General features: G+C 40.1%; 2 protein-coding genes across 6 annotated transcripts in view; both read right to left on the bottom strand.

Annotated features, from left to right (window-relative positions):
- Positions 1 to 5563: 5563 nt before the first annotated feature.
- LOC310854180 (ATP synthase-coupling factor 6, mitochondrial-like) lies at positions 5564 to 9090 on the bottom strand. Of its 2 annotated transcripts, none has more exons than XM_083758714.1 (4): positions 8991 to 9090; positions 7600 to 7783; positions 6524 to 6648; positions 5564 to 5668 (listed from the first exon to the last, which is right to left on the bottom strand). In XM_083758714.1, the coding sequence occupies exons 2-4, from the start codon at positions 7779 to 7781 to the stop codon at positions 5643 to 5645; spliced, it is 333 nt and encodes a 110-aa protein (XP_083614840.1). In that variant the 5' UTR covers positions 7782 to 7783; positions 8991 to 9090; the 3' UTR covers positions 5564 to 5642. The 2 variants fall into 2 exon arrangements, with proteins under 2 accessions (XP_083614840.1, XP_083614841.1); XM_083758715.1 differs by lacking the exon at positions 8991 to 9090 and adding an exon at positions 8822 to 8854 and having other exon boundaries at positions 7600 to 7785.
- A 5991-nt stretch (positions 9091 to 15081) lies between these two features.
- LOC310854268 (amyloid-beta A4 protein-like) overlaps positions 15082 to 24066 on the bottom strand; it is a 54959-nt gene continuing 45974 nt past the window's right edge. For all 4 annotated transcript variants that reach the window (XM_083758861.1, XM_083758858.1, XM_083758859.1 and 1 more), the window contains 7 exons: positions 23899 to 24027; positions 21893 to 21992; positions 19665 to 19898; positions 18887 to 18940; positions 18177 to 18271; positions 17185 to 17331; positions 15082 to 17022 (listed from right to left, as the gene is read on the bottom strand). In XM_083758861.1, coding sequence (XP_083614987.1) covers positions 16921 to 17022; positions 17185 to 17331; positions 18177 to 18271; positions 18887 to 18940; positions 19665 to 19898; positions 21893 to 21992; positions 23899 to 24027 — 861 coding nt within the window. In that variant the 3' untranslated portion in view covers positions 15082 to 16920. The remainder of the gene's footprint in view (positions 17023 to 17184; positions 17332 to 18176; positions 18272 to 18886; positions 18941 to 19664; positions 19899 to 21892; positions 21993 to 23898; positions 24028 to 24066) is intronic.

Genomic DNA, 24066 nt, shown 5'->3' with positions numbered 1-24066 from the left:
GGAGGTTCAAACACTGCACCTTTCAGAAGGACAATGTTATTCAAGAGGCTTTGATTTGTTGTTTCAGTTTGTATATTGAATATTTTTTGAGTTTTTTGTTGATTGAGTTTCTTTTAGTTTTGTTTGAGTATTATTTTTGATTGAGTTTCTTTTTGTTTTGTTTGAGTTTTTTGTTGATTATTAGTTTTGTTTGAGTTTCTTTTTGTTTTGTTTGAGTTTTTTGTTGATTATTAGTTTTGTTTGAGTTTGTTTTGTTTGAGTATTGAACCATTAACCTTTGGGTTGTAAACCTCAGATTTATCTTTTGAGCCACGCTGGGCTGTAAGGTACAATCTGGGACTTATATTTAACCCACCTTTTAGAATTTAGATGGACAGTGAAAATGTTCTGTCGCAGAAATGAACTCTGGATTTTACTCTTCAGCCACATATGCATGAGAAATGCAGTTGAGAACATTACATAAATTTTGAGTCAGTACGTTTTTGTTGAAAATTATTTTACTCATAAATTGGAGTTGTTTGACATCTTCAATGGTATTGTTTCTTTTAGTTTTAATATTGAGTCATGTTTGAGTTTTGAACCTATCACTTTTGGTTTATATACCTTTGTTTTTATACTTATGCCACAAAGGCATGGAAGATGCCTCTGATAACCATACACTTAACCTTTCCCCCAATTACCCAGGTGTAAGTAGTCACTGATTAGCCCCTCCCCTATAAAGCCTACTGGCCATGCTAGCTTTCCTGTTTGGTCTTTCTTTGTTTGCACTGACTGAGCAAAGTAGGAAACTGCTTGTAATTGCTTTAGCACTTTTTGAGTTTAGGCCATTGATTCTTTTTGGACTTGGTGGTCCTAATGTATGTTTCGCAGGCCTCCCTTCTCTACACATCAGTGTTGATGACCAAATGTGCAGAAATGTTGCCTTTGTGATCTGTACCTTCATATTGTGGTTCTAACAGAGTTCTACTTATAGACTTGTCTACTCTCGCCAATTGTGGTTCTAACAGAGTTCTACTTATAGGCTTGTCTACTCTTGCCATTGTGGAACTATTAACAGTGTGGTCACCTTAGCACTTTTAATGGATTCCCAAGATGGAATACCATCAAGTTGAATTTACTGAGCTGTTCTTACTCTGCCATGGTCGCATGTATACAATTTCCATAGTCCTGTTCTTACCCCAAATTGTTGTTTGTTTTTGTATTTAATTGTTTGGTGTTTGTTGCAATAAATACATGAAATGGAATTTGTTGGATTCAATTTAAAAAAGGTATCCTTGAGTCACTAGCTCAAAACAGAATGCAGTTCACAAGTATGGAGCTCAGCCTATAATTGATTTGATTGACATGCTGCATGCCATGAGTGTATAAAGTGGTATTTCTTTTAAATGAAATAAGCTATTCTAAGATGAGCTGTGGTCATAACAGCACTGTTTGAGTTGAAAACTTTAAAGACGTTTAACAGTCTAAAGTGAGAACAGCAAATGTTCTTTAACAAAAATGTGTAGAAATATATATACTAATCACAAAACACTTTAGGTTTTGATAAACAGGCTATAGTGCATTTGTTCTCACTTTTTTTATCAAAGAAGTGCTGAGAAACTACTTGAAAACTTTATATCCAACTTAATTGTTTAAATAAAGTCTGGAGTGAGAACAGCAAAAGTAATGTATTAAACAAAACAATTATATTTCTGGTTGATTCAAAGTGCAAAAGTTTTGGTCATCTAAAACTAAGACTAAGAGATGACAATAACTGGTATGCAATGTAATTACATTATGGCAAACTAAACATCTTGTTTGCTCAATGAAAGAGTCAATGTGGGAAACAGAGTAAAATTGTTCCCACAGATGGTTTTAAACAATAACCTAAATCTCAGTTGAGTCGTCATGAACCCTGATCATCACTTTTAGATTCAATCATTCTGGCAAGGGGTAGAGGTGTCTGAAAATGATTTTCATCCCTTGACCGGTCACCTCTGCCTTCAACCTTAAATACAACCTCCAAATTCTTATTAGTGTGAAATGCCTAGTGGCGCAAGAGGAAAGCATAGGTCTCACAAGCTGAAGGTGGTGGGTTTGAATCTTGCTCAGAGCAAACCTTCATTTTCTGGCTTTTTAAGGCCAAAGTGCCGAGGCAGGCCGCCTCGCTCCTCACGCCCTCTTTTGGCTCCGGTGGGAGGGGGAGGATCTTTTTTGGGAACCCGCCTCTGGGGCGGGATTTTCTTTATGAGCCTGCCTCCTGGGGGCGGAGCTTAAGAAATGTACATATTAAGCAAAGTGATTTTTGTACTTTTCACATTAATTTGATTGAACCACTTTATTTTTAGTTTTTATTGAGATATTTGAGTTTTTTTATGACAGTTTATTTCAGCTGTTTTGTTTGATTTTTTTTTTTTTTTTTGGTTTTTGTTTTTGTTTGACCTTTTAGTTGAGTATTGGTTTTCTTTGAGGTTTGAACCTATGACGTTTGGTTTATGAAGCCTAGTTTTTATCTATTGAGCCACTCTGGCATGTAAGGTATAATCGGGAACTTATATTTAACCAGCCTTTCAGAATAAAGAATGGACAGTGAAAATGTTCTTCAGGGGATTTGAACCCAGAATGTTCTGTTTATAAACCCCAGGCTTATCACCTGCGCCACACTGGCATGTAAGGTGCAATCGGGAACTTATATTTAACCAGCCTGTCAGAATAAAGAATGGACTGAAAATGTCCTGTGGCAGGTTCGAACTCGCAACCTTTGGTGTACAAACACTGGATTTTACTCATGAGCCACACAGGCATAAGTGTTGCAGTTGAGAATGTCTGACTTAACCCACCTTTCAGAATATAGAGGTTCTTTAGGAGTTTCATTAGGAGGTTAAAAAACAATGCACACTTTAGGAGGTTCAAACACTGCACCTTTCAGAAGGACAGTGAAGATTATTCAAGAGGCTTGAACCTCTAATTGTTTGATTTGTTGTTTCAGTTTTTATATTGAATATTTTTTGAGTTTTTTGTTGATTGTTAGTTTTGTTTGAGTTTTGTTTGAGTATTAGTTTAGATTGAGTTTCTTTTAGTTTTGTTTGAGTTTTTGAACCAGTTTATTTTTAGTTTTTTATTGAGATATTTGAGTTTTTTTATGACACTTTATTTCAGCTGTTTTGTTTCAGTTGATTTCTTTTTTTTTGTTTTTGTTTTTGTTTGACTTTTTGGTTGAGTATTAGTTTTCTTTGAGGTTTGAACCTATGACGTTTGGTTTATGAAGCCTAGTTTTTATCTATTGAGCCACTCGGGCATGTAAGGTATAATCGGGAACTTATATTTAACCAGCCTTTCAGAATAAAGAATGGACAGTGAAAATGTTCTTCAGGGGACTTGAACCCAGAATGTTCTGTTTATAAACCCCAGGCTTATCGCCTGAGCTACACTGGCATACGTGATGAAGTTGAGAACGTCTTACTTCACTCACCTTTCAGAATGGACAGCGTCAGTGAAAAATGAGAATTGAACCCTCTCCTGAGCCACACTGACATGGGTAATGCAGTTGAGAAGGCTTTTGAGTCAGTATACATTTTTGTTGAAAATTAAATTGGAGTTGTTTGACATCTTCAAGTCAAGGGACTGGTTTCAGAAAGGGCCTGAGCATAGAGTGCGAGTGTGGTGTGTAGTGTTCGGGCAAAAGAGTTCCCTTCGGGTATACGCACCCCTTTTATAAGTTCCGGTTTGGTGACATTTAACTGCATTTATAATCATATAATTTATATCATTATAATTAATCTCTGTTTTCATCCATTTCTCACTCTCAGACCGGCATCCTTCCTCCTTTTTGTTTCATATATACTCGGGTATACGCACCCTTTTATTAGTTCCGGTTGAAGTGGACTGGACTCTAATGAAGTGTGTGTCACAAGTAGCTAATACAATTCAATTTTTACCAATTATGTCACACAGTAATCCAAATATAATCACTGAATCATTATAGTGTTTGTTGTCAGCACCAGCCCCTTCCAAGCTGCTATAGCATCGGCCATGCGTCTGTGGTTTGTATGCCCAAGGTTCTTAGTTTGATCCCAATGGTTTTAAAATGTTCTGACTGAAAAGCATGATTTTCCTTATATTTTTAATCGTAGAAGACCATGAACGACATAGGCCTACTACGTCATTGAAAAGCATGATTTTCATCGTCAAAATCCATGAAAAACTACATATCATTTTCATTCAATCCAAATCACAAATTGTCTGAGTCATGACACTTTACATGTAACTTTAAACAGCACTGCAGTGACAACACAATGTTCATGGGATATTTGTATTAATGTAGTAATGTAGTATAGTGACATTTCCTCACTGTAGGCTATACCTTTTCCCCACTGATAAGTGTACTTTTTGTGATATAGCCTAGTGTAGTGTATTAGTGGTTTTCATAGCCCAAATTAATATATCTGGTCAAGTGGCCATGGAGGACCCCCATACAATGTTTTTCAAATGTTTCAAAACTATTTAAATGTGATCACTTCTTTCCCTAGCTTAATAGTAATAATCTACTGTAAGATCACAAAACATTGCTATGCAATGCGTTGTGAGCTTGTAGATCGATACATTTGATGTTATATTAACTAACTTTCCTAGGAATTACCCCCTGGTGATCTCTGGTCCTCACTTTGAGAACCACTGTAGAATTCTAATTTATTAGCCTTTAAGAAATGTGTTATTCATATGAGACTTCAACATACATGTGTATCCAGGACAGGTTATCTGCGCATTTCTTTCTCTCTGTGCTAATGGTTGGACTTCATTAATTTAGATTTGGTAAAATTTCAGCTGTTTTTTTCAGGCATAACCCCCCCCCCCCCCAGGTTTACCTCAGTCAGGAAACAGGTAAGGGACATGTCCACCCCAAGGAATGAGACTTGAACCCGTCATGTGTAGCAGAGGCAACCAATCAATGAGTTGTCCCTTTGTAGTTTAATTTCAAATTCCAGCAATGAACTGCTAATATAACACGACAGCTATTATAAAGGCAGTGTTCCTCAATCTGCAAATCTGATTCAAATGACAGTGAAGTGACAAAGGACTTAAAAAAAAAGAAAAAGACAGAAAAGTACAAAACAGGTGCATGTTCTGTCTGATATTTTATATGTGGTAAAAATGAACCCTTCAAAACCCTACTACTCCTGAAATACGCCTTGATTAAATAAACTTTGAAACTTTAAATGTGTAATGACAGACACCGGCTAACATTTAATAAAGGGTCATGCATCACTGCATTTCATTATCGAATCGTTACAATGTTCAGTAACAGGGCTTTGATACTTTCTTAGCAGTTTTGGGGGGGCTCCTTTCGACTGTGTCCGTGTCACTCCAAATCTTTAAAGCTTGTAGTGGCAGTGCTGCGCTTTAAGCTTGTAGATCTGCTATTTTGCAATAGGTAAAGTATAACATAATGCTTAAAACACCAAAAGGGGTTCTCGTCCTGAATGCGTCAAACTACCTCGAACTCATGATGTTGTATCTTAACTTATATACGTAACCGACCTTACCTCATATCAGTGTAAATTAACTGGCAAGCTGTACATGAAGGTTCAACCCATTATCACTTTATTAAATACAACTTATTTTCATTAAGTAGGACAGGTGTACAACATGCACAAAGTAGCGGTTCACTTGGTCTCCTCAAGTTGGGGAGCTGAAAGAGAAGCAGAAGGAAAGAAAAGTTATTACATTATGGTTTTCCATTTTTATTACTTTCAAACTATTATCACCTTTTTTTTAGGCAGGTTTGCACATTTTGGGAAAGCTTGTGTGAAAAGCTTTTCGTATTTTTTTATTCATATGGGGTAGACAGGGAAGAGATTAAAAAAGCTCAGAAAAAGCAAAAATAGCCGATCTACAAGCTCACAATGTGTCGATGTAGATCAGCTATTTGAAGTATTTTAAAATGTTTTAAAAAAAAAAACAGTAAAAAAAGGGAAGGCACTGGCGAAAATAGGGCCCTAAAACTAAAGGCTATTTCCCCTATGATTGGTAGTTTTAGTTAGTTGTGTAAGAACACAATACAGTTTGAGTTAGTTATCGTATTTTGTAAAGCCTCACTACTATAACTCTGGAATAAACATGAGTGAATGGAAGTTGCCTTCAAAACCATACAATGGAACACAATCCTCTGATTACTAATTTATTCCTTCTCAATACTACATGACAAACTCAAGCTTGGAGGTCGGACTTGAAGTTTTCTCGCTTAGAAATAGTAACGCAAGAGTTCTTGACAAGCAACCAAAAAACTAATTTAATTTGTTTCATCATTTCCATTCTGTAAGAACTTTTTGTGTCTCGACTGAGGTCATTGTGGCTTATGTGCCAAATGCACATCCTCATTGCTGCATCACATGACAAGTGGTATTGTCGCATTTACTTAGCCCCAATGCCAAGCAAGGACGCACTGGGTCCATTTTCTAATTATTTGATCGAACCCCGACCCGACACTCTAACCAGTAACCACGGGACCACTGAGCCGTTTACTGGCCAATGAATCAAGGCTTACCGGTGAATTTGAAGTTGGGGAACTTGGTGAGGTCTCCTGTTCCATATAGTCTCTGTAGTTTGGTAACTTCATCACCCAGGCTCTTCTGGTAGGAAGGGCCCGCATCCACAATGCCTCCTGTAGCCCTGAAAGATGATTCATGAGACAGACAATTACACCCACAGCACTGGACACAGTAGGTGGTTAGCAACTATAGGTAGTAGGCTCTTTCGCACCTTAACGCCTAATCTCATGTACATACCTGCTGCTAATGTGGACGTACCGAAATGCTACCTGCTGGTACAAGCTCTGTCTGTTCTCCTGGTCCCCGCTTATTTTCATTTTCTCTTCCAGAAAAAAAGTCACCCACTTATTTTAAGCTCATCAGAATCAACAGCACAGTTTTATAGGTGTAAAGATGTGAATTTATTATGTATAGAGTGAAGCTGGCACTACTACAAGAGTTTTACAATATTTTGTATCTCAATCATCACAGGTTTAAAGCAGTGGGGAACATATATATTCCTTCCGTGCGTTCTCCAGCATATATTACTATTTTAGTCAACTAAATCTACAGTTGATTGACTAAAATGTATTTTGACGGGCCGTAAACTGCTGAAAATAGCAATCTACAAGCTCAATGAGCTGTGAGCTTGAAGATCTGCTATTTTCTGAGTGCGACACCTGCTCACCACCAAACAAAAATAATCTTATCTTAGTTCCACTGGAACTACTCTTCTCCACTAGTCCCTCCCCCAAATTTGAATCTAGTTTTTATTAGTTGACAACATTGTCAATATATTTAGTCATGATGGCTAAAACTAAGCTATCATAGCTTATTTTTATTTAAATATTTAGATTGTCAGTGAAAAAAAGGTAGTCGCTGGCCAAACATTTTCCGTCATAGCTTTAAGACCCATGCATACTCCAGTTTTAGGTCACAAGGTGGTGACCACCAAAACAGTGGTTGGTGCTCATCATCGCAGCGTGATGATGTTGTAGCTTTCCCAACCACAGTAGTGGTCACGTTATCACCTAGAACTATTATGTGTAGTATGCGCAGGCCTTTAGTTGACGAAATGAACACCGCTACTGACTTGCTCTTGGTGGTGTAGTCACGGATCTTGTCCAGGAACAGTTTCTGGATGGGGTCCATGACATTGCTGACATTGCTGGCCTTGGTGAAGAGGACAGCGGAGATGCCGATGTTCCTGCGCAGCGTTAAGGCCACGGCCGAACGGAACAGCGACGACAGATGGAATAACCGGTGAAGCGCCATTGCTGTCAAATTGGTAAAACGTTACATTCATGGGTTATCATCATCACATTAACCCATGTATTTAGACCTGGTTTAAACATATACGTTGTTATCCCTTTCATGCAGTGAGCCACCTCTGTGTCTCATATAGCGACAAAGAATATTTTTGTAATAAGAGTTTGGACGGTTAGGTTTTAGAAGGCGTTTTTAGAATCGACCTCAGGTCTAAATGGGTTCAATCACACACAGTCATAGTGTTATAGACGTCTTGACAACAGTATCAACTTTTCTCTTTTTCAGGTCAAGGACACCCCAATATATTTGATTGTGCCAGATACAAGTTTTGTGTTGGAACTGGAATTAGTTTGTACTTTCAGAATGACATAGCTTTCAAAGTAGTTCAGCTATGCATTGCTCCGTGTAGTTGGCATTTAGGTCTAAAAGATAATAGCCTCTGATCAAGACTATGATCGATTCTGAGTTCTGACATCTGTGTATAACTGTATCGATAAAATAAATCAAATTACACTCTCGATCCAAGGGCAAGGCTACCAACAGAAGTACACTATCATTTCTACTTTGCAGTGTCCCCAGAAACAAATCACAATAGAACTTAAACCCAGGATAAAAATATACATTGGGAATTTCATTACGCTTGTATGTGTGGTGTCCCCCCCTCTATATTTCTATACTGTACACGTTTTACCTTTTTTTAAGCAAAACCTTGTATATGATGCTTTCTTTCAGCTCTCTTTTCTTTTGCATAAAAGTGTATATTTGCCTTTAAATGTTCTTATGAATTGAAAACGGAGGACCCTGATGTAAAGAAGTGCTCTAATGTCAGTGTAATGCTTTATGGTGTCGTCCACAGTTTTGTACATAGAGTTGTACATACTTCAATCAATCAAACCCATGAAGTCTGCAAACTGTTAATACATCATTTTCCAATCAATCAATCAAGCAAAGCATGATAGGTAGGCATTAAACCCCCGTTATTGTAGTGCTGTTGATTATACTAAGATCACCCATACAGCTGCTAATGCTAACTAGCATGCTAAACTCAGATGACCTGCTTTGCTAGTATGTCTGTGCCAACTGCTTATCCTCCTAAATTACTGTCATGTCGTAGTGAAATAAACCAGCAGATTTAAAATATATAACAATATAATAATATTTTAAAATAAGACTAAATGTTATAAAACATTATAAACATTATGAAAAGCAACTCACCTTGGATTTGACACAGCTAACAGAGCAGAGTTGATGATGACGGAGCGCGGTGGATTGTGGGTAAATTATAAACCCTGGATTCTTACTTCGGTGTACGACGGTGCCGCACGCGCAAAAAAGACAGCCGATTTACAAGCTCTCAACGCGTCGCGCGCGCGACCCGTTGAGAGCTCGTAGATCGGCTGTTTTCGGAGCGAGTTGAGGTCGGGCTCCCTCTATGCGCAGTAGGATGAAGGCTAGACACAATAACGTTCTGTCAACTCTGATTTGCGCTGACATTTAAAAAAATAAAAAAATAATAATATTATTATTATTATTATTATTATTATTATTATTATTATTATTGTTGTTGTTGTTATTATTGTTATTATTATTATTATTGGATCAAATTGATTTGTCAGTTTATTTATTGACTGAGTGGTTGATGTTATACTTTAACATTATTTAGATTACACAGCACTGAATAGGCTATAGTCATTATTATGCAATAGACTAGCATATTAAGATGTAATTTTAAATTACATAGGCTACAGCCTTGAGGCCACAAACTCTGGCACACTGTATGCCCATTGCCCATGCCATGCATGATAATGTTTATTTATATCACTTTCCCGTGATAAAATGGCCACCAACGTAATAAAAAAAGTCAACCAAAGATTCCTAAACAGGATCTCCTCACTGCTCAACAAAAACACCTTGAAGACCCTAACAGGAGCCCTCGTACAAGGTTTCTTCGACTATGCTTGCACCTCCTGGTACCACAGTACCTCAAAGGCCCTTAAAACAAGGCCAAAACAGGTCAGACTACAGGCCTCACTCCCCAAACCCACCTCACCCCTGCCCACTTTGACAGGCTGGAATGACTTAGGGTTGACAGAGTACAGCATCTTGCAATGGGTCTGGTTTTCCCCTTACGGTATATGAATACTGTATATTCTTTCCCTTTTTACATCCTTATATGATGATTTCCTGTTTGTTTTTGAGGGGCGCGAGCCCCTCCTGGTTTAATGTTTGTTTTTAGTTCAATGTTTGTTTTAAAAACGCCATTGACAATAACCTTGGGCATTCTGGTAGTATCAGCCCCATCCAGTCTCCAAGTTTCCCCAGTAGGCCTACCTCTTTCCAGAAAAGCACAACCACAGGACATTCCCAAAAGGCATGTAAAAATGTACCATTTTCCCCTTTACATTTCCAACACCGTTTGTCTTCCACCAAGCCCATCCTAAACAGTTTCACAGGGGTATAGTAGAATCTATGTATAATTTTTTAATGTGTAAATTTGCTTTTAATATCCCTAGTGGCCCACCCAACTTTGGAAATTATATTTGACCATGTCTCTTCACTTATTTCACATCCTAAATCCCTTTGCCATATTAATCTAAGATTTTCAGTCTTTGCACTTTGTAATTCCATTATATTTTTGTAAATTATTGAAGCCCTATGCATTGTCGGTGGCCAGTCAAAAATTGTTTTCAACATATTAGGTTCCTCTATACCCCTATTAAGGTTGAACACACTTCCAACACTACTTCTTAGTTGAAGATATTTCCGAAATTCACCCCTACCCATCACATTAAATTGATTCTCCAACTCCTGATATGACTTAAAAGTTGTATCCATATATAAATAATCAATTACACCTATGCCATTTCTTTGCCAAGGCTCCCAGCAAAATGAATATTTACCTATCAAGATGCGTGGATTATCCCATATAGAAGAATATCCCTGTTTATATTGGGATTTCCCCATCAGCCTATGGACCTCGAAGTCCATACCCATCGGGAATGTTTCAAAATGGGACTCTTCCCCCCTTCTACCATTTTAACCTGAGAGAGAACCTGTATGGGTTTGAAAGGAGCTACCATAGACGTTTCTATCTTTACCCAGTCCAGTTGCCTCGCTAGTTTAGACAATTCAAAAGACAGATTATACATTTCTACATTCGGAAGAGCCAAGCCACCACATTCCCTAGGGGAACACATCTTTTTAATATTAATCCTTGGCTTTTTCCCATTCTACAAATAATCTCTCACCATCTGATTATATTGTTTGTATATCCCACTAGGAATAGTCAGTGGTAGCATCATTGATACATAATTAAATTGTGGCGCTATAACCATCTTAATAGTATTAACTTTGCCCCATAAAATAAGATTAATTATTTTCCACCTTTCCAAATTGTTTTTCATCTCTTGAAGTAGTGGTGCAAGATTCATTTCTATTATGACACTGTATAATGTTGATGGCTACAGTATACAACGCTGGTCGCTCTGTCAGGAATAAAATATGACTCTTGACAGTGTATGTAATTGCACTGCGTGGACACTGTCACTTTTGTTCGCATATTGATTAGCACTGATTGTACTGGTTGCCTGATTTGACACCGTTTCGTTTGTATGAGCACACAGTGTAGCCTACACAGTGACTGTCAAATGGTATTTATGTTTTTCTGCATACTGCAGGATAGTTGTACACTTTTGTATACCGTTGCTCTTTATCAATGGACGATGGTGCTTCTTATTGTTATTTCTTACGATTCTATTGCTGTAGTGTACTTTGTATCCGTGTAACTAACTGCTGGGCTGCCTGCGCACACCGATTGTTGGGAGTGTCTTTTTGTGGGAGTCCCTCATGCCATTTCACATCAGAATTGTAGTACTACATTGGATGTTTTATGCTAATGTAGATGTTCCACAATAACTTGCCCAATGTCATTGGACAGTATGGGGTATCCATATGTCCATGATCAAACTAAATTAATGTTTAGGGCAGTAGTGTTGGAATCACAAGGTTCCCGGTTCGAGCCTCATGTCAGCTTCATGTTGACGTGTCACTGAGCGAGACACTGGACCCCTCAAATAGGGATGGGAATTATCAATGAATACTGTAAGAGCCATTTGAGCCATGTATCTATTTAGTGCTGGCATTGTCAATTTGTCAATCAAGGCCATGGTTGCCATGGTTACAAAGGAGGGGTATTTAACCCTGGCCCTAATCAGGTGCAGGTGTTGCTGACAGTTTTTAGAGAATATACCAGTAGGACTCATGTCTACTGGTATATTCTTCTGACTTATTTATTATGTAAAAGTATGGGCTTTGGCAGTCAATACATATACTTCTTCAACTGAATAATGGACATTCTTGAGCACACGTAACTTCAATCCTGGTTGTTGGCAACCAGTAATAATGGGGTTTAGGCACTACAAATGCATTAATAACCGGTTAGTTGATAAGCAGTTTTAATTTTCTTTTGATAATCTTAATTTCCCTCAATGTATAACATAAAAATCTACACTTTGCTGCAGAAAGAACACAAAAGGCATATTATATTCCTGAATTAAATAGTAATTTGACCATTTGCGATACAGGGCCAGGCAATGGCATCTTTCTATGAGAAATAGAATCAAATGAAAAGTGCACTAGTCTGTCACATCACATGCAAAAGCAGTGACGTTTCGATTAATTTGATTAGTTAACTGTTAAGTTTAACCAACTAATTTCTTAATGGTGATTAATCGAATAACGATGAACTATTAACATCCCCTACCCTCAACTGCATAAGCAGGCTAGTGCATTGAATGGTTTGCTCCGTCACTGGTGTGTGAATGTAATGCACACTGTAAATCACTTTGGAGAAAGGTGGTATATACATCTATGCATCATTTATCAATTTGTGAAGGCCACCATATACAGTAGTGTAGGTGGACATACATATTAATGCAATTTCACCAACCATATAATGTGCTCTTGACCCGACTTAGCCCAACCATTAAAGAAATATGAATCAATGCATTTTAAGACTAGCTATAGAAAGGATTTGAAGGAAAATCCAGATTTACTTGCAATTCATTCATTGTAATTTATTAAACTATATTAAAGACCTGGAGTACCAGCTGGTACTCCAGTAGTTCAGATAAAAACATAATTTTCTATTTCATTTTCATTCATGGCCAATAATTATACCAATTGATTGGCCTCATGGGGTGTGCGATTGATATAAAATAACTTAAATAAGTAATGTTTTGGGTGAACTACTCCTTTCAAGGCCTGAAATTCAGATCATTGCATTTTAGACTTTTTGAAACGTCTTAAGGACCTGCAGAAAATCTGTTTATTCTGCAAAGGCTTCTAGTAACCCTGGAACTCATAAATCAAAGGGCAAAGCAGTGTTGATTACGTTGACTAAAACTAAGACGAAAAAAGGTTGTGAGCTTGTAGATCGGCTATTTTCAGCAAGTGTAAAAACAGTCATTACGACGGCATCAAGGCCCACCAAAATAAATTTTAGTCGACTAAGCTGTAGATTTAGTCGACTAAAGTCTTATGATATTTAGTCGACTAAAACTAGACTAACACTAAAACATTACAGGTGACAAAAATGTGACTGAAACTAAATGAAAACTATTCAAGAGACTATGTGACTAAAACTAAAATTTGCTGCCAAAAACAACACTGGGGCAAAGGCACAGTATCCGTATGTACATTCAAACCTTTATTATGGAATACAGTGTAGAAAGCGTATTTTTCCCAGCCAATGCAAATGGCCCGCAAAATATTACACAGTGGAAAAAAGAAAAGCCACAGAAAGAAAAGTCCCCCTTACCCACTCCCCCCCCCCCCCCCCCAAAAAAAAAAACCAAACCTAGCTACCTCCTCAACTTTGCTGCCCTCTATTGGGCTGATAAGAAACAACACCCTCTGAAAAACCAAGGCATGATTATGACCCAGCCCACTGCGGTCTCAGTCGATGGACATGGATTCACTGCAAACTGCATTATTCATGAGATGTAGCACAAGCACACAGACAGGCAGCCAGGTAGTTTGTAGATCACAAGATTTCTCTTTTAACCTTGTGCTGAGATAGTGTCTGGCAAATTCAAACCCCATGACCCAGCGATATAAAGCTGACTGTCTGCGGGTTGGTGGGCGAGAATTGGGTTAAAGCTTGATTTATACTTAGTTGCGTGTCACACACAGACAATATGAGCTCAGAAATGTCTGTGAGATTATAAATCGGCCATTTTCGGTATCAGTACTATCAGGGGACAAATATTTCAAAGGGAAACCAGACAGTTATTTTGCTTCCAATGTCACTTGCGCCGCCATGCCATGGATTGGACATGATGCCAACAGCTCAGCTGCTAGAAACCCCATCTTTACAGTAGAGATCGGGTCAATGATGTAAAAACACTACAGTGATCTGCCACGAAGCGGAGCTGCTGTACGTATACAGTGCACTGATCAGCATGCCTGGAGGAGAGGGTAGCTGAGGGGAAGGGAGGGGAGTGAGAATCCATTATATACGGACTGCTTGGCTGGCTAGCCATCTGGAACTGCAAGTCATTTCCTCTCCCTACTCACCCCCCGCACACGCGCGCACACACACACACACACACGCACGCACACGCACACACACACACCTCCAATCCAATCATTCCCCCCTCGCCGGCACCTGTTCTCTCCTCAAAAACACGGAACGATTGGAGCGCGAGAGTAGAGGGAGAGATTGACGGGGGCGGGGGGCATAAAGATATCGAGTAAACAGAGAAGGGTTGTCTTAAGTACACAAAGAGCAAACGTTATTGTATTTCTGAAATGTCAAACGGACCCAAAGAGGAGAGGAGCGGCGGCTGGACTGAAACGCATAACGTAGCAGGATAGACGAGACATGGCATACTTCCCCCAGCCTATATATGGCCCTTAAAAGAAAAATAAAGAAAAGAACACAATGTGAATTTAAAATAAAATAAAAATAAAAATAAACAAACTAAAATTTTAAATAGAATGATCTCAAAGAGCCCCTCTACACAAAAAGATCCTGTGATCAGAGAAGGATTTTTAAACACAGTAAAGTTCACAGAATAATAATAATATACACAACATGGGTCTTAGTCGACCCCTCCCCCCACCCCACCACTGTAGATTCGGGAACCAAAAGAAACAAAAAATATATATATAAAAAAAAAAGGAACACACTTTTAAATCCCCCCCAAAAGCATGAATTTGAGTGTTTTTTTTAACATATCAAAGCGGAGCCCATTCATCTATGTAGATTTAATATACGTTTTTTAGATTTTTCTTTTTTTTTCCATGGTCGTTTGAAGTCACGTGGTCACGAGAAGATACTAAAATGTACAATCGTTGCTAGGACGACAGGTCGATACGTGAGAAAGGATTCTCAAGAGCAGCGTTAAAGATTTTCGGTTAGTTTTTCTTTATTTTTTTTCTTCTTCGTCAAATCCTGTCATCGTTTTTGTCATCATGCACTACATACGAACAGCTAAGATCGGCATTACAACACACGCAAATTGTTTTTAAAAAAGGACTTTACATAGTTTTTAGCTTTTTTTTGTTTTGTCGTTTTTTTTTCCCGTTTCTCCACTCGATTTTTGTTAGATTTATTTTGTTATTTTTTGAAAAAAACTAAACTGGGTAACCGTAAATGTAACGTAAAAACTAAACTGGGTAACCGTAAATGCTTAAAAAAGAAAAGAAAACAACAACAAAAAAAGCTCATTCGGAATACATGGTTACCATCATCATCATCATCGGCAGCCTCTTGATATATTTGATATCTTGATCATTTACAAATCCTTGTGTGAGTCCAACGCCCTGGTTCTCAACATCGGGTTTGGGGACCAACCCGGGGTCAAAACAGACTCTTGCGGGTCAGTAACTCGGCGAGTGTTACAAAATAATGAAAACAAACAGACCCTTACGGGGGTCTAGAGAACTCTTGAGTTACAGACCCATAAAAGGGGGGGTCCATTTGGACCCCTGGTGGGTGGTCCCCGGACCATTACGCAGAGAGACAGTGAGTCAACCCAGCCACGGCTGTCATGAGAATGCACAAAGTAGGGGGGGGGGGGGAGAGAGAGAGAGAGGAGGGGAAGTGAGATATGTATGTGTGTGTGTGGGGGGGGGGGGAATCACCTATACTCCAGTGTGGACTGTAGGGGTCAGTAGTGGATGCGAGGAGGTGGGCACTGGGCAGCTGCTGAGCCTCGAATTAAACATAACGTGGCGATCTCCTCTTCTAGACCAGCAAATGTTTTACTTTCAAGGACCCCCAACTCTGAGACCATTTTTGGTTCCATTTGAACGCTCTCAGAGCTGCAGATCTGTAAAGGGATACGCAGATCAATTTAACTACATAAAGCCTGGGCGTCTCTATTTCTGGCCATGCCATAATGGGTAAAGATTTGGTGTAAAACATCAGATCTGCAAGCTCACAACATGTTGCGTTGTTGTGAAAGAAAATCACACCTTGATGTTGGCCTCGAGAGGAAGCAATTTTGTGAGGCTCAGCAGTAGAGAGAGAGGTAGAGAGAAAGTGATAGAGAGAGAGAAAGTGTGAGAGTGAGAGTGAGAGAAAGTGATAGAGAGAGAGATCGTCCCCTGAAATACTGATAGGTCAGATTTCCTCTATAAGAGTCCACATCTAATCCATCACATACCGGAAAAGCAAAATGCAATCGACTGACCTCGACTTAGCGAGTACACGGAGGACAGTCTGACTCTCTCTCCCCTATGGGTGGGTTTGTTTTGATGATCTGAGCGGGGATTTGCTTTTGTGCGTGTGTGTTTTTCTTTGTTTCGTTTTATACAGCATAACTCAGTCAGCAGGCCCATACAGAGTGAATAGGAGAATTATTTTTAAATAAACACCACCCAATTAGATGTGTTTTTGTGCGTGTGCGTGTGTGTGTGTATTGAATGGCGTGCGGTCAGGCACACCCCACCCAGGCTCATAAAACAAAACCTCGCTCCGTGCCCTTGTGGCTGTCAGGGGAATGGGTGGGTGTGGGATCGATCAGGGTGGGGTGGGACGGGTGGAGATACGTGGGTGGTGGCATCGAGGGTGTAGTGGGGTTTAGTGGGATGTGCGACAAGACTAGTGTCAGTGTGTGTGTGTGAGTGAGTGTTCTTTTCAGTTGTGCATCTGCTCAAAGAACTTGTAGGTGGGGTTCTCATAGCCGTTCTGCTGCATCTTGGACAGGTGGCGCTCTTCAGGGGTGACAGCAGCATCCACCTGGAGAACACACGCGCGCGCGCACACACACACACACACACACACACACACACACACACACACACACACACACACACACAGTAAATATGTGCACACAAGCAAAGAAATACATGCATACATAGACGCACACACGGACGCATGCACACACACACACACACACACCTCGATGACTCCGTGGTGGATGGAGGTGTATTGCTTCTTCCTCAGCATGACCAGGGTGATGACGATGACGGTTGCTATGACGACGCCCCCCACCATCAGGCCGATGATGGCGCCCCTGTTGGAGCCAACGTCCTCGGCGAAGAACACCTGCAGCAAATCAAATGGATAAAAAAAAAAAGAATCACACCCGAGTGAAGTGACGGTTATCATCGTACATCATCATGACATACAATAGTTGTGTGGGCACACAATGTGTTCATTCTAGGCCAAATACGTTTTTGACTTCTTTTAACAAATAGCCATCCAGGCTATTTACTTTTTTTATTATTACAACTCTTTCTAAAAAAATAGAACAAATCTATGTTAGCCTGTGCTGAACTATTTCTACTGCCATTTAGCTATGTATGAGTTAAGTCTGTAAAAGACTTCACTCACTGGTACATACAGCAATTGTTGCATGCGACCGAAGCTCGCATTTACTATGAAAACGTGCAATTCCCGTCAGTGTACCACTCAAAATCCCCATACATGGGAAAGCCCCCATATATGGTGCCCAGGTCTCGTGACATCACTATGACCTCTGATGTAAATGAGATCTGCTGTCGCAATTAAGCCCATAATGTATATGGAGATCCCTGATGTCATCAATATTGGCCAGCAACTCCATATCTGACCTCAAACCCTTAGATCTCCATATATGGATATATGACAGAACCTGTTCTGACATTCCATATGTTGATCCTTCCCCATCCATCCTTCCTCTTCGATGTCTCCCTTTTGACTGATACCTGTCCATTCAAACTAGAGTTCTCAACAGGCCTGAAAATTAAGACCCGGCCCTAATCAAACCATGTACACTCTAAGAGATTATCCCCGCTCTTAGATCTCCATACAGTATATGGAGCTGACCTGTTCTGACGGTGTCTTACTGGTATTGTGATTACAGTGTGTGTGTGTGTGTGTGTGTGTGTGCGTGCGTGTAGAGTACGTACCAGTTTCTGGTGGTGGACTTCATATTCAGTGCTGTGCCTGTCGTCTGGCTCCATCATTCGCAGCTCCGGGAGAGCTTCCATCTTCACTCCTGTCACTGGGAAGAGCATGGACAATGATTCATGAGTTCATCAATAATTTCAGTACAGTGATTTTATGAATGCAATTGATTAATTTTTGGGTCATTATTAACGCCAAACCTAATTCAGAAAATATGTGTCACGTTAGAGTACAATTGAAACCAGCCATGGGCATCTATTTGCGATATTTTGAAAATATTGCAGGGGTGCCCACACTTTCAAAATTACCAGCTCAAGAAGATCTACCCAGCAAAAAAATAATATTATTCCATTGCTGAAAATAGTTTAAAATGTACCTGAGGGGAAATTACATATAAGACAAATGCACATGGAATGAAAAATGGAATTGGTAGGGTTTTTTTTGTATACAACTTTGTAATACTGATGCCTGTGTGCAACAATATTGCTTTGTGCGTTTGAACTGACGTGCCCTTTTGATGTCAATCAAACAAGTCAAAGTCACATTAATACTTTCCCGCCCATTCATTAATTCATTGTAAAACAGCTTCCCGAGTTACAAAAAAAGCCCCAAAAATCCCCCCAATCAATCAACGATGCGACTGGTTGTTAAGTATAAATCAGGCATGAGTCCAACCCTCACTCCTAAATTCAAAACCACAACAAGTACACACCTGGTCTTGTGGGAAGGCCTCGCTCAGGATTGGGGCGAGAGTCCACAGGTTCAACTATAGATGGATAAATACACGAGAGAGAGAGAGAGAGAGAGAGAGAGAGAGAGAGAGTAGGGAAAATGTGTCAGTCAAGTCAGACTATGAATGCACTATAAATGTTCATGATGCATTCTGGATTGAATTCCATCTGAAAGTTGAGAGTTTCTTTTACACTTTAAGAACGATAACGTTAAGTTAATAATCCAGATTTTAGTGTGCACTTTTCACACATTAGCTGCCTCGTGAAACCGTGAAATTAGCTTTGGAATGAAACCTTGTTTAGTAATATGATAATACATTTGTATAGTACCCTCCATGCGTATACGTCTGGTTCTACGTGCACACATAGACATCAAAGGGGGCTTCAGCCCCTGCCCATTTACCCGTCTGTAAAACAACTGCCCTCTCCAGACCAAGAATGCAGCATTTACTACATGGTGAAAGAAATGCAAATGCCACTCCTTTCCATGCCATGACGGAAGGCAGCATTCAGGAGAATTCCTTTTTTCCCCCGAAGTCTCCTGAACTTGAGCAATTTTGCGTTGAACAAATTTGTTTAGAAATCCAGGTCGTACAACGCTTCTCCACTATAGCTAAAGAGTGCTGGGTTGCGCCCCGACAATAGTTGATCTACAAGCTCTCAACACGTCGCACAGATCTGCTATTTTTGTCTAAAAAGTGCCCACTCACAGGATGTCAGCCTCTGCCTCTCTAACACTCTCTCCCTGGCTCCACTCACCCTGGTTCTGAGTGTTGGCCTGGTTGAAGCTCTCGGGGTGGATGAAGCCCACGCCGCCGCCCAGGCTCAGGGTGTCCTCCTGGGGCAGGAGGTCCGACGGGCCGGCGGCGGCCTGGCCGTCTCCGGCCTCCTGGTCGGGCATTAGGGCATCATTGCCGTAGCTCACCCGGGAGGAGTCCGTCTGCAGGTTGGCCAGCTGCTGGGCCATTTCTGACTGCTCCCTCTGCAGCAGCTCTGCAACAGGGGGGGGGGGACAAGAGGGGAGAGAGAGGCTCATTAAAACCCATTTAGACCCGAGGACTGATTCTACAAATGTCTTCTAATGTCTTCTCAGACAGTTTTCTGAGTCAGTCGTTCTCAAGCATTTTCATGTCAAGGACCCCCACAAATATATGTAATTGGCCGTCGACCCCCATCTGAAAATATGTTGTTCCAGAGACCCACCCAGGCGCAAAGATTTGAGTTCAAAACGTTCTCTCTGAAAGAATATATATATATATATTCAAAGATGTGTGCCACATTTCCACGATAAAAAAAATAGCAGATCTACAAGCTCATAGGGCGGCACCGAGTGACGCACTATGAGCTCTTAGATCTGCTATTTTTCAATAGTATAACATTAAACACCAAAAGGGGTTCCCTGTCCTGAATGGGTTAAAACCCATTATACATTACAACAGGTAGACTCAAGGAAGCAAACGAGCATGACCTCACACCTCATCAAAACATAAAAATCAGCTGTGCTGATGAGACGGAGACTCGAAATGGCTTAAGAACTGAGGCCTACAAAAGCCTTCTAAAGCAGTAGGAACTCATTAAATGATTCCCAAATGACATGCTTTGTTAAAATGGTCATTTAATAATCTCATTGACAATGTCAACCCTAGCTGCATCTGGATGCTGGTCATGTCTAGCCAATGTGCAAATGTTGCAACCCATTGTGAGCTTGTAGATCAGCTGCCTTCACCAATTTTGATGTACAACCTTGAGCAGGGGTAACAGACACATTTGTCCATACACAGAAAAATGTGTCTGTGGCAAAGACTTGGTCTTGTCCATGGAAAATCTTTGATTTTCTGTTTTACACACCAATAACGTTCTTATTTTGATAAGACCCAATTACTGAATGGGTCTTAAACTCTGAGGGTCCCTTAAACTCTGAGAGTGTATAAATGTCAGAGTACAATTAAAATAAAAAAACAGTCAAATTGTCAGTTGTACGTGAGGGATAGAGGGAGCTTGCATCTCTGCAGTGTTTTTAGGTTTGAGTGTGAATTGAGAAACCACAGCATAGGATCAACACACACCATGACGTTGGACAGACGTCATACTCAAAGGCTTGAACAGTGTGTGTGTGTGTGTGTGCAGTCTACATTGTGCAAGCAAGTTTGGGTGGACAGTCAGATGCCTGAGTGATGCACACGACTCCAATAAACTGTCAAACCCGGTTAACCCGCACAGAGCTCACAATTTAAAATAAGAGGCAGAGACGAGATGAGAGAGAGAGAGGGGGGGGGTTACCATTTCAACAGAGGGTGTGGGGCTCCCACAGGAAAAGGTTGTCAATTGCTCAGAAAACCGAAGAATTTAGTTGTTGACAAAGTCAACTGCCTTAGTGCAATATGGTTCTAAAACATTTTAATTTCAAGGAATGCCATAACACTGAGAACATACAAATGGAACCAAATGGACCCTTGTGAGTCCATTTGGTTTCATTTCTAGTCTCAAAGGTGGTGGCTAGGAACTTTACCCCTGCGCCACCACGAACAACTAAAATGAACTAAAAGCTAAAGTAAACTAAGCTAAATTACACTGACAACCTTGTACGTACAAAAGAAAGGTCTGATAATGTATTTCAGTACTGGAGTTCCTCCAGTTCCTACATACCACACCTGGACATTAATACATCACACCCGTGTGAAGTGAGTGGTGCAACTCTGTGTGGGGGTCCCCAGGGGGTCCCCGGAACTTCCAGACCCACAGGACTGGAATGGAAATTTACAAAACATGCAGGCTATAGTCAATTTATTTGGGTAGTCTATTTTGAAGTAACTTTCTTTTTAATGTCATATCATCATCCTACTGTTGAGCAGCGAACCCTTCTAGCCACAACTTGGCTGCTGAAGCACGTTGTGACCTCTCTGTGTGACTTGCCTGTCAAACGTCCGTGAACTTGTGATTAAATGAACAGTTGGAAAGAAGCTGGTGATGCGTTGAGAGAGACTCACCGACTTGGTCCTGAATATCGTCAGCGACACCGGGCACTTTGTAGAGCAGACCCAGGGACTGGTTCATGCGCTCCTCAATCACACGCAGGTGGGTCAGAACCTAGGGAGAACACACACACACACAGGTTTGTAGTTCCATGCTTGTGAGGACGTCAACATTTTACGCCCGCACGCACAGAGATGCATACTCTGTTAGCAAGTTCAAAAGTACCTGTGTAATACATTATGGGTTTCTGCATACCGTGCATGTGTGCATTTGTACTACCAGCTAGCCTAAGCCTACCAATTATATTTATTTTACAGCAGTTTTTACTTGAATGTATTGTTCTGGTAACCGAGTGTCAGACTCAGTCAGATAAGTTCTAACGTTTTTTACATGTTGTCTTGGATTTACCTTAAAACCTTTACAATTATAAAAGCTTTAAATGTACTCTGCTTTCATGCCAGAAGACTTGAGTAGATCGTGCTGAAATGTATCCAATCGTTTTTTGGATCGAGAATAGAGTTGAATCGAGAAAAAGAAAAAAAAAACTATTTTGAATCGAATCGTGACCCCAATAATCGAAATCGAATCGAATCGTGGGACACCCAAAGATTCACAGCCCTAATACTCATGCTGTAAAGATTTTGGCTGTTGTGACGCTGCCCTCCCCGTTGGTTCTTTGATCACAGGGTGGCATTGCATTTCATTTCATTGGGGGTATGGGACGTGATTAAGTGAAAGCTTTATTGATTCGCTCGGCGGATTGCAGTTCCTCATTTTTGTCAGCCATTTAAGTTCGCTGTAGGGAGTGTGTGTGTGTGTGGTCTGTCTCCGACAGCAGTGTTGCAGCACTCTGTTCAGTGTTGTGTGAGATTAGATCAAGTTCACCCTCCACAAGACCTAGATCAAACTTCATATATTTTAGAGGTATTAAACTCTAAATTATATATATATATATATATATATATATATATATATATATATATATATATATATATATATATATATTAGGGCCGGGACTAATTGCGATTAATTACGATTAATTAACTACAGAAAAATTAATGCATTAAAAAAATTAACGCATTTTAATCGCACAATCTTTTTCACCGCGGAACGTTGTCACTGGACAGTTTTCAGACGGACCTGCGCACCAAGTGTCCGTGTCCTCTTCAGACAATAACACCACCAGAAACCGCAGACAGTTCACCAGACTGGGGGAAGCCGCTGAGATCACTTTGCTTGTCCCCGTGGATTGGAAATAGGATTTAAAAGGCTATCCGATGGTAGCGTGGATTACAGCACAGTTGTGTGCAATTATTCAATAAAGAATTATTACCCCTATTACTACAAAAACAATGTTTTATTGCTTAAACTTATGTATTCACTATTCATTGATTCACTAGTATACCAAAATCCATTTGAAAAAATTGCTTTCTCACTGTTCTCGGGTCAAAGAATGATATGCGATTAAAATGCGATTAATCTAGATTAATTAATCGCAAAGCCTCTGATTAATTAGATTAATTTTTTTAATCGAGTCCCAGCTCTAATATATATATATATATATATATATATATATATATATATATACATATACATATACATATACATATACATATACATATACATATACACACACACACACACACACACACACACACACACACACACTTTAGAAATGTGCAGATGCCCTGTATATATTTATATTGTATGGTGGTTTCTTACTGTTGAGTGAGAGAACAATGTTGAAGGGATGGTTCACCCAAAACAATGCTTCTCAATGACAAGCCTTGAATTCACAGAGATTCTTTATAAACACTGCATGGTCAAACATATTGGCCAAACATTGGAACCCAAGTGCTTGACAGGGTAGGGGGGGTGAAAATAGAGAAGAACCTCTGACTCCCACATCCTGGACACATCACACCTGCTGTAGACATGTTCCGCATCCGCCACTGGGTCGATTGACGGTATTAACTGTCGGTATTAACATGCGCGCCAGGGGGTGCTGCGAGGGCTTTACCTGAGGTCTGATCTGGGCAGCCTTCTTGGGGTCCACCATGCGGACGTGCTCAAAGTGCTTTAGCGTGTGCTGCCGATCCTTCTGCTCGGCACGCACGTACTTCTTCAGCAGGCTGAACACGTGGCGCGGCTGTGGGACAGAGAGACAGACAGACACATTTTATTAAAT

The sequence above is a fragment of the Protomyctophum parallelum genome, assembly GCF_964188405.1.
Source record: "Protomyctophum parallelum genome assembly, chromosome: 23".
Classification (NCBI taxonomy): domain Eukaryota; kingdom Metazoa; phylum Chordata; class Actinopteri; order Myctophiformes; family Myctophidae; genus Protomyctophum; species Protomyctophum parallelum.
This window is presented reverse-complemented; position numbering and strand designations above follow the sequence as displayed.